Source organism: Perissodus microlepis, chromosome 19, assembly GCF_051167445.1.
Source record: "Perissodus microlepis isolate ML-2025 ecotype Zambia chromosome 19, ASM5116744v1, whole genome shotgun sequence".
In the NCBI taxonomy this organism is placed as follows: Eukaryota; Metazoa; Chordata; class Actinopteri; order Cichliformes; family Cichlidae; genus Perissodus; species Perissodus microlepis.
Window position 1 is genome coordinate 6,791,610 of NC_140479.1, and position 11,002 is coordinate 6,802,611.

General features: G+C 43.6%; 1 protein-coding gene across 1 annotated transcript; it reads right to left on the reverse strand.

Moving 5' to 3' along the window:
• Positions 1 to 1,212: 1,212 nt before the first annotated feature.
• Positions 1,213 to 10,766, reverse strand: LOC146365265 (tumor necrosis factor alpha-induced protein 2-like). The gene is made up of 12 exons (XM_084915512.1): positions 10,752 to 10,766; positions 10,403 to 10,616; positions 9,500 to 10,145; positions 9,135 to 9,246; positions 8,805 to 8,927; positions 8,146 to 8,240; positions 7,944 to 8,036; positions 7,718 to 7,841; positions 7,497 to 7,616; positions 7,226 to 7,381; positions 5,904 to 6,025; positions 1,213 to 2,842 (listed from the first exon to the last, which is right to left on the reverse strand). Exons 1-12 carry the CDS (start codon positions 10,764 to 10,766, stop codon positions 2,740 to 2,742), a joined length of 1,923 nt encoding a protein of 640 aa, XP_084771638.1. The 3' UTR covers positions 1,213 to 2,739.
• Positions 10,767 to 11,002: the final 236 nt, after the last annotated feature.

The following is an 11,002-nucleotide window of genomic DNA, read 5'->3' on the forward strand; positions in this document are numbered from 1 at the left end:
ACAAGTATATAAACAATGACTAAATAAACTGGGATTCATTGAGCGTGCCAATGATTTCCCAGAATTGTTCAAAGCTGCTGGAGACACGGAAGAGCAATTCCTCTCTGGGTCGGGAAACCAGTGGATGAGTATTGTTAACACTCCCTTGATGAACGGTTCATTAAATATAATCTTTAAAGCCATGTAACCTCGGACTTCACAGGATTTCTTCAAAGACTTCCTCAAAGATCCATGGGTTTCATGCAAGATAATTTCTTAGACATATCAGATTTAGATGATTCCTTATATGTTTCAATAAATAAACCTCTAAGAAGGAGAGTTGTAGATTTACACAAGCTGGGAAGATCTTTTAGAACCATTTCTGAACTATTGATGGCTAACTTCCCTCCATGCTACCTTGATCATAGCCTCTCCTCCTCCTCCATGGTTTTGGTGGAGACAGTTGCTGTAGGGTTTGTCCGTAATGCTGCATTACCTATCAAGCTACATGTATAGATATAGTGTTCACTTGTAACCTGCAGTTATCATTCTTATGATTTTTATAATTAACATATGTTGATACTTATTATAGACATTAACTGTAACTCCATTCCCTGTCTGTTGCCAGTACTATTGCTGTTTTTTCCACATACTATAAACCCTACAGTTAGTTTACATGTGGATCATCTACTAAACAGAGTAAACAGCAAAAACAAATCGAGCTGAGTTTTGCACATTTATTAAAAAAAACTCAACTTACATCATATGTACATGAGACATGTATAATTCTCTGTAATACAATATAGCATAAAATACAATCTATGAAAAAACTAGACTTTAACATCATTGTAGTTTTTAAACAAAACGACATATAATAGAACAACACTGACCTGTTTGTAAGAGTGTAAAAACAGACAATTGCATACTTATTTACAGTTTATATGAAATGCACAAAATTGCCAGCATGAATGTAACATCTAGCTTATGTATACAGTAACTACAGCAAGCATTCACCATCACAGAGTCTGCGTATAATAGGGATTTCAGTCTAAGTAACATCTGAACCAAGGTTTTTCCCTGGCATTCACTCTATATGTCTTTACAGAGATAGACTGTAACACAATATAACACACAATAATATTGCTGCTGTGCAACCAAACTCTCAGTCAGTGATACTCTAAGAAGCAAATGTGCGGCTCATCTCACTTAAACTTTGGAGAAAAACTTCCGGGTTCCAGGATCAGCACGGCTCTCCTTCAGTGTGTCTGACAGAGTGGTTTTTTTTGTTGTTTTTTTTGTTTTTTTTGTGTCCCGTTTGGATCTTTAGCCATCAGAATTGTTGTCTTAAGGCCAAGAAAGATGCCAAGCGGATTTATTTTACCAAGTGGATCATCATGGCCTTGCCATATTGGTCCATTTGATTGACCTTTATTATAATTATGAATTTATTTTATTTTCGGTTGCTACAAACGGGACAGACGTGACTGGGGGATAGGACGGGGAGAAAGAATGAAAGAAAGAGAGGGAGAGAAAGAAAACCAAAGGGGAGAAGAGACGGTGAGAAGGGGGGGAAGAAAGGAAAAAACAAACAAACAAACAAACAAAACGCCTGGATCACCTGTATGGAGAAAAAAAAACAGAAGAGAAAGCAAACAACAAAGAGCAACATAATAAAAACAGCACCATCACAATAAACTAGCTAGCAGTAGATAACAGTAGATACTAAATAATAAACGATATTGTGCAGCACGCAAGATAGACAGCGCACAATGTGCTTTGAGGCAGCAGCCAAGAAAGGTGTAGTCCGCGTCTGTGAACACCCGTGTGTACACTTGTGTGCATACCTGTGTGGATCAGCATGCTTGTATTCCAAAGGTTTCTCCATGTAACGATCTGCTAGGGAGTGTGGGGAGCCATAGCCCCGTCCACCAGGGTATGAAGCAGGTATGGAGGAGATCCAGGCCCCAGATATCCAGAGGCCCCAGAGTACAAGGACCCGAGGAGGACCACCAAAGGGGGGGGAACCGTGCCACCCTCCTGGGAAGAGCTGAGTAGAGCCCCAAAGGAGAGGTCACCCCGCAGCTACGGAGCAGAGGCCAGAGGGGGTTGCAGTGGCGTGCCCGCGGGCTCTGCCGGCAGCCAGCTGTGCCAGAGAGGACCGAGCTTCAGGCCCAGAGGCCAGAGGCCTGAGGGCATCCCACCCCCCGGAAGGAGCACAGCCGGGCCGCAGGCGCCCGGCCCCGCCAATCGGCCACCAGGAGTGAGCCGGTACATACATGAGCGCCCAGCCCCAGACGACAAGGACCACCAACACACCAACGTCTGAGGGCATCAGCCACCGGCAGGGAGTGTGGTGAGGGGAGATAGGCCTCCGTACTTTAGAGGGCCTGAGATGTACCCAGAGAGGTTGAGTCTAAGACCCAACCTGACATATAGACACAGACAAACAGGCACACGCGGACACAAATGTGCATTCCCACCCCCATATGCACAACCAAATACTCGGCACTCACCCAACGTGTAGACAGACACAAATAGACACTGCACAGACAGTCGCACTCCCCAAACATACTCTATATCCCAGGTCCAGGTACCCCCGCCCCCAGAGGGGCAAGCCGCACCTAGACCCAGGAGATGTAACCCTTCTCTCTGGGGTGGAGGCAAGCGGACCACCTCCTTATCTGCAGTAGCAGGGAGGCCCCGCATCCCAGACCCCAGTCTGACGGCCAGCACCTCCTCCCAGCCCCCCAGCCCTGACGGCTAACAGAACCGGGGTGAGTCGACAGAGTGGTTTTTGACGATTTTCCTGTCGGCTTTGGAGAGGTTCGTCTTGAGTTTGAGCAGAGCTGAAACATGTTTTTCACTGTTGGTGACAGAAAGAAGAAAGAGTTTTAAAAAAGTGACGTAAAGTCAGAGACTGAAAAAAGGATTGTCGTGTAAAAGCTGCCACATTTGATATAGAAAAGAAAAAATATAAAGAAATTGAGCTTTTTTTTTTAGCTAAATATAATCTGCAATGTTTTATTTCACTTTCAACATAAGAATAACAGCAGAAGTTATATCTTCACTGATCCCGTCTCAACTTGTGTTTCATTGCCATGTTATGTCTTTTTCTGTCTGCCCCTGACACACATCCTTCCTGCAAACACTGAAAGCTGTCAGTAACACATCACCATCATCTAAACTGCTGAGAAGAGGGGAGATGGAAAATGTGACTCAGTTCACCTCTGTTGGAAATGTGACAATGGGTGGAACTCCTACTGCTGAAATGGATCCGTGCCTGAAATGCATGTGATTCTCCATGTGATGGCAAAACCCATGGCCACACTCTACAGTTGGTAACTCTTGTGTATTTTTATTTCTTCATTTGAACACAATAACACACTTTAGTTTCCAATAAGTTTATTGATTAGTTTAAGCACATTCGTTCAATTTGTAAGCGCGCACATTTAGTTTACTTATTGTGACATGGGACCCTGTAACATACACACACAGTCTCAAAAGTGAGAGGAACAGTTCTTTGTTTATGCACACACTCCTCACTCTGTGCCACACACACGTCTCATGTCAGCTCTCACTGCCAAACAGAACACACAGTTATTGAAACAGTCAGGCACACCTGTTCTTCCCGCCTGCGCACCGCCCTGCGAGCTCCGCTGCAGCAGGCCAGAAACCACACCTCCCCCACACACCCCCACCGCCCGACTGAGGCTGGGGCTCCATCCAGCCGAATGTACACTCCCGCGAGCAGGAGAGGAAATCGGCCACAACCACCAAAAGTTTGGTGTGAACAGCAGCGGCTCCCCACAGAGAGCCTGTTTTAGCTGCACAAACGCCACCTGGCACTGCTCCGTCCACTGGACCAGATCGGGGGCACCTTTCCTGGTGAGATCGGTCAAGCGGCTGGCCAGGTCCGCGAACCTAGGCACAAACCGGCAGGAGTAGCCTGCCAGCCCCAGGAGACATCCCACCTCCTTTTTGGCGCAGACAGGATGCAATCGCTGCTGTTTTCTCCACCTGTGGACGCACCTGCCCGTGACAGACTCCCCAACCTGTGGAGGTTTGCTCTCAGGTCCGGCACGTACTGAATCTCATTTTTCACGGGGCTCGATCCTTCCTCCCAGTTTTCTTTAATCAGGACGAGCACCTTCCATGGCTGTCTGCTCTACAGCAACTCAAAGGGAGAAAATCCTGTGGAGGTCTGGGGTACCTCCTGAACTGCAAACAGAGGGTCTAACCAGCGATCCCAATTGCGTTCATCCTCGTGTATGAACTTATGAATCATGGACTTTAAAGTCTTGTTCAGCCGCTCCACCAGCCTGTCAGTCTGAAAGAGGTAGACACTGGTCTGAACAGATTTAATGCCCAGTAATTTTTATAGCTCCTTTAGTGTGCGAGACATGAACGCCGTGCCCTGGTCGGTCAGTATTTCTTTTGGAATACCAACCTGGGAGATGACCTTAAACAGGGCTTGCGCACACTTTTCTGCCTCCTCCCGCCCAGAGTCAGTGTTAGATGACCCCACGTCTCATCCCCGCATACTACCCCAGCAAGCTATGTAACCCCGGCCAATTGGTTGGTGCCCAAAATTAGGGGATGCAACAGGCGCTGACCAACCGCCGCCTTTACCCCTTGCGTTTTGCCCTTGTATTGTAGCAGCAGCGGCACCACAGGATACTTATGTCCCCATACACACATTTCACCTCCACCCATTCTGCTTCCCACAACGCCCCAGGCCGAACCAAGCTTTGGTGGACCAGGATCTGCGTCCAGCCCGAGTCCACCTTCTCGACACCTTACCGGAATGTGCTACGTACCTCCGGGACCAGGGGCGGGTGCTGTAGCCCCAGCGACGCGGAACACCCGTCCCAACTCATTGGACATTCCCGCAGTAGGTGCCCCGGCCACACACACTTCCAGGAATCTGGCCCTGGCGTCTGTGCGGCTCTCCGTGGCTCAGAAGTGCCGTCGGGCAATTCTGGGCCCCCGGCCTAAAGCAGCGCTGTGAAGGGGTTTGTGGGACCCCACACGCCGGCGCCTGAACTCAGCGTTTGATGAGCTCCGCCGTGTAGGTGATGGAAGCTGACCCAGTGGGCAGTGGCCTCGGGCAGCCCCTCAAAAAACACTGCTCGAGGACCACGAAGTTCAGCACACGCGCCTCCTCCAGTGATGGCCCTGAACGTAGCCCCGGACGTTTGCTAAGTTCACAGTTCAGTTTTGTTTCTTTCACCTCTTTTACGAGCTCAACATTTATTACTTTTGTAAATATAATTTTTTGAGTTTAATAAATTAAAACCCTACTTTTCAAATAATTCCTGTGACTCGTCCTGGTTTTTCAACTCGGTCCATCACACACTGAACTAGTTTTACATAACTCTTCCATAAAACTCTTAATCAGTATAAACATATATGAGTTTATATATAAGAGCAGTGTTTACGTCTCTTGGTTCCCTTTCCCTTTTTCCTTTAAGGTTAGAAATAAGACCAGAACAAGACAGTTTGGTTTCTGGTGCCACATTTGGAAAAAACTCTCCTTTTAACTCTAATTAACAGGAATTATTGACTTCGTCTACTCACAGCTGCTGCTGCTTCTCTCATGCCAACATGTTTTATTTAGTTCTCTGTTTCAGTGCACTATCAGTGAAATTGGTAATGTGAAATAGAAAGGCAGCACATCTACTTTCAGCTCATGTTAGTTCCCATGAATGTAGCTCATCCTGCTCACAAGATATATCTGATACCAATTAAGATGTTTCGCTCAGTCAGCTTCCTGTTTTTTCTCATCATGATATAGTTCTGTCCTTATTGCTTATGTTACAGTTGATACACCAGGCCCAAAAATGAGAGCACATTACATTTGTGTGAGTTATACTCTGCATGTTTTTGTATAAAGTAAATAATGTCTGAGTCAATTCAAAAGTTACCTGAGGTCGGGATAAGCAGATCCCAGTGAAACGATTTGCATCTGTATGGCAGGAATATCTTGGAGTTTTAGCACTTCTGCAATCTTGGTCAGGATTTCCTTTAACCAGTCTTGTTTGGATCCCTGTGAAGACAAATCAGTGACGTCAGTTTAGTCTGCAAGTTTCCTCAGACTGTAATCAGCATAGCTGCTGTTTTTGGAAATAATGATGCTTTTTCTTTTGGAGTAATTGCACTGGAATTTCCAGCTAGTTGGGCAGTAAATGTGAATTTTAAATTCTTACAGTTACACAGACTGAAAATTTGCTCCAGTCCTGTACTGCAAGTGGCAAAGGATCCATTTTAGCTTATTATAATCCCTGTCTCATAATAGTGACCCCCTCCCACTCCTTGTCCTCTCATCATTCCAGATCCAATATCTATTGACAAATGTATTTTTCTATTTCGTACTGATTTTTCTTTTTATTCACTTGATTTTAAAAGTAAAACCAAAGTAAGAGGGTAAATTTCAAAACTTAAATACAGCCCGTCAACGGTTCTTTTACTGTAGTTAGTTGAATTTGTGACTAAGGTTGTTCGCCTCATTCCGCTTCCTTGGTGCCACCAACACCCAGGACCTCAAGTGGGAGCCCACCATCACCTCCGTCATGAGGCCCAGCAGAGGATGTACTTCCTGAGGCAGCTGAAGAGATTCAACCTGCCAACAACACTGCAATCATTGAGTCCATCCTCATCTCCTCCATTACCATGCGGTATGATGGAGCCACCATCAGGGACAAACAGACTGCAGCGTGTTGTGTGCTCTGCTGAGATGGTGATTGGCTTCAGGCTCCCATCTCTGCAGCACCTGTACACCTCCAGGACACTGGGGCGTGCAGCTCGGATCACAGCTGACCCTTCTCATCCTGGACACAGTCTGTTTGACCGGCTCCCCTCAGGCAGAAGAACAGTTTCTTCCCCTCTGATGTTGGACTCATGAACAATAACCATATGACTGTTCCCACCACAAACACACGACACTATACTGTGTTCTGTGAAATCTGTTCCATTTTTGCACTGATCATCACCTGCATACATGTATATATCAATCTGCTTAGCACTTTTAATTTAAATTTTTATGTTTATTTAAGTGTTTGTCTCACAGTATGTTTTGCAATAAGTACCACAGCAATTTCCTTATGTTGTAAACCTGCTCAACATTTGACAATAAAACCCTTTCTGATTCTGATTCACCCTGTCAAACAATGTTATGCTGATCAGTGTTTGTGCTTGATTGATTTAATTTGTGTCTCAGTTAAAGTGTGCATTAAAGACAAAGACTCACCATTTTGGCAAACAGCTCGTGGAGTTTCTCTGCATTTTCTTTCACAGTCTCGTAAGCCTTCTGCTGCTGATTGCTGTCCTTCAGTTTGACCTCTCCTTTCAGGAGACTCTGGACATATTCCACTGTCATTTCCTGGTAAAGCCGACCAATCAGCTCCTGAATTTAAACCAAGTATTTAAGTAGTCAGAGCGCATCATAATCCTTTTACTAAAACATTGGCATTGAAGGCAATAATGGCCATTCAGTCCATTATAAAGTTTCCTCCTTTTACCTGGTGACAGGACTGACTCAAACCCTGAAGTTCTTGAAGCTCGTCTTCAGTGCTGTTCAGCAGCTTCTCAAACGTGTTCTTCTTCAGCCAGTCACTGGTTCCCACCTTCTGGTAGTGTGGCTGTGTGAGGAACAAATAACAAAGTTTTTAAAATCTTTGATTAAAACATATTAGGATTTAATCCTGAGGATTATTGATATCTGCAGTTGTAAAGAACTTACTTTGAGGATCTTGTGCACAGGAGTTAATAAATAAGTGTGGGCAGACTGTTTCATCTCAGTCAGGACCTGCAAACAGTTTTCCCGCACATCCTCTGGGAACAGATCGTGCTTCACAAGGAAGTCCCTTTAGAAAGACCACACAGGACACATTAGCTCACAGTGACGTATTCGCCTGTTATGATGAAGTTAAAATCTGAATTTCCATCTAACTGGATCAGAAACATACCTGAACTGTTCGACACAGCTGAGGTTTGCCTTTATGAAAGCTTTGCTGTGCGGTTTGTTCTGCCTTATGATGTCTTTGTGAAAATTTTGATATCTGCAGAAGAACAGTTTTCACTTCTATTATCTTGTTATTACCAAACATTAGACTAAAATGTATTTTCAAATTTAAATATTTAAAAGACAGCCTTGTGAAGCCTTGTTACCTCTGCATGAAGTCTGTCAGGTTGGATGTTATTTCCTGGGCCTTGTGCAGGTCGCTTACAGTTGTATGTGCTGATGTCACGATGCCGTTGATAAACTGAAGACAAATGGATTGACAAATCAGTGGCAGTTTTAAGTTCCCAAAGCACTTTACACAGCAATGCACTTCCATCATTTTCAGATCCAGTTAAACACCAGGAACCAAACCCAGTGCTTTACAATGTTAGTGACTAACCCAAGTGATTAAACTACAGAATCATGGGAGGGTTTGAAACTGTGACTTTCTATAAATGACCAAAACAAAAACTATTGTCTTCCTTGTTTGTTAATCTTTTCCTCAAAGTTTCTCAAAGTCTTTTTCAGTTTGGTTAATATGTGCAGCAGGCTGAAAATATTTGTCGGCACTTCTTAGGTGTTCTACAGTGGATAACAGAGGAAATGTCATGTCAAAACAATGTTACGTCATTATTTAACCACAACATAGCAATTTATTCAAAGCCTCTCATCATGGTCAACAATTAGAAGTCAACAAATGCAGGACTCACTATAAGGATCCTTGAAGTTGGCCACCACAAGTGACACCTTTCACTTTGTATTAATACATTTTCATAAAAGCATCGATTTCAGCCTTTTTAATAACAAGTTTATGCAGCAACTCTACCTGGATGACATCATAGGCCAAAGGACTGACGTAGCAACCATCATCTCTTGTCGGCTCCTTTCCTTGATCCCACTCTTTCTTTGCTTCATCCAATACTCGGCCAATATAAATCATCAGGTCGCTCTAAACACACAACAACACACAGCTGTCAGTTTTAAACTGCTTTCACGTGTAAAGATTTAATTACTGACAGTAATAATTACATCTACAATATTATATTCAAAAAACTTAAACCAACAACTCTTTGATGCTTGACTTGCACATCTCACTTTAAGCCCTGCAATGACCATTCTGATTAACTGGATACACGCCTTAGATACACTGTGTTACCTGTTGTTTGCTGAGGTACTGCTCCTCCAGAGGTTTCAGTAACTCGTCAGGAAGCAGGTTTCCCAGCGCTTCAGTATTGATATTACTGGCCAGCTCAGGTTTTTCAAGGATTCTGGTACACAGAGCAGATAACACATGAGTTTCTATAAACACCCCAAGTTGTGTTTAGTCTACAAAAATGTCATTTTATTTAGCACATTAAGAAAACAAGAAATTAGCCGTCATATTTGTATTATTAGTCACTATCTGTAATTGCTCATGTATTTAGTCTTCAAGGATCAGTGAAGGACCTCACACTGACAGACATCCTCATGTTTAGGCACAGAAAGATGCTGCTTCAAACAATAATTGAACTGGTGGCTTACCCTGGATAAAACTCCTTCACCCATCGCAGGAGGAAGCTGCAGTCCTTGTCATCCAGAACAAAGTCTGCAATCTTTTTGAGTCTTGCGCTGAAAGTTTGATGGTACTGTCTTGCATAAAAGTTACAGATGTCCATCTCTGGTGGGTAGCAGTTCTTCACAACCTCCACCACCCACTCCATGTCTTCCTTCAGCTGCTTGCCCATGGACTGGATGTCTGCCTGGATCGAGGACTGGTTCACCTGATCACCAGTGGGGCTCGATGGGTTCTCCAAACGACTATACACTAATTCATGGAGCACTTTGTCATGGTGCTCCTTCCACTTCTTGGGCCTCCAGGCTGGTGGCGTCCGGCATCTTTGTCTCCACAGCTGGTCCTGCTCTTCCTCAAGGTTGATGGCTTTCACTGCTGATATCAAAGCAGACACCTCTTCCTCACTGCTGAGAGAAAGACTCTGCTGCACCGTCCGCTTTATACGCTTTTCAAGGGCTTCATAGTCTGCAGCAAGCTTTTTTGCTGCTTCCTCGTGAGCTTTGAGTGCATCAGCCTCTGTTATCTCTCCAAACAGATGTTTCTCCCTGTCTATCAACAATTGAGCGGCTTCAAACAGGTATTGTCCTTCAAGGCATTCCTCAAAAGTAGGATTCACTGGTGGACAAAAACAAAGTTAAATAATCTTCAAACTGTTCATATTTCTCTCAAAATAAGGTATTTAACATTTCTGGAAGAAATGGAGAACCTTATTTCTTTAATAGAGGTGTTTTTTACACATCAGCACTATTTCGTGGAACAACCGTAACATCAATTTCCTTTCTTTTTTTAATATGTCACACAAAACACAATTTAGTTGAGATACAGAGGGTTAAAAGGAAATAGCTAATAACAGCTGGATGTATGTCACCTACCAACTGGCCGCTCTTCTTCAGTAGGTGATTGGTGTCCATCAGTGGTGGAAGGACCGTTGTCGTTGGGTTGACCTGTGGGGCTTCGCCAGAACTTTTTAAACCATTTTCCTCCAGCTCTTAAAGTTTGTTCAGGGGAACTGTTGGACGTGCCTGTTGTGCATTCTTCTCCAGGTTGTAAAACGTGACCAACAGGCCAAGAAAGGTTCTGAGAAATCTGCAATTTAAAAAAAAAAAATCTGTTTTAATATACATTTTTTTATATGATTGGCATAAACTAAACATTTTAGCCTTGTGTATAGCATGACCGTGAAATTAAAAATAGATTAAACCATAAATCTGCAATACGTACATTGTCATAATACATAATAATCAATAAATAAATACATTGAATTGCTTTGAATTCCAATAAGATTACATAAAGAACAATCGAAACTGTCATGTTTCATGCAGGAAGGAAGATGAAAAAACACTTTTTACAGAACAACACATTTAAAAATGAGACCTAAACAACATCAGCCCTAACACAACAAAGAAAACTACTGACATCAGAAAAAACACAAAACATCATCCAATCTAATTACAACAATACGCCAAAGTAAG

What these genes read in the sequence shown, in the direction of transcription:
- LOC146365265 (XM_084915512.1), bottom strand. An exon ending in CTGTGCACAAGATCCTCAAA is followed by an intron (nt 7,617 to 7,717) that starts GTAAGTTCTTTA and finishes TTCCTCACACAG; the next exon opens with CCACACTACCAGAAGGTGGG. An exon ending in TGAGTCAGTCCTGTCACCAG is followed by an intron (nt 7,382 to 7,496) that starts GTAAAAGGAGGA and finishes GTTTAAATTCAG; the next exon opens with GAGCTGATTGGTCGGCTTTA.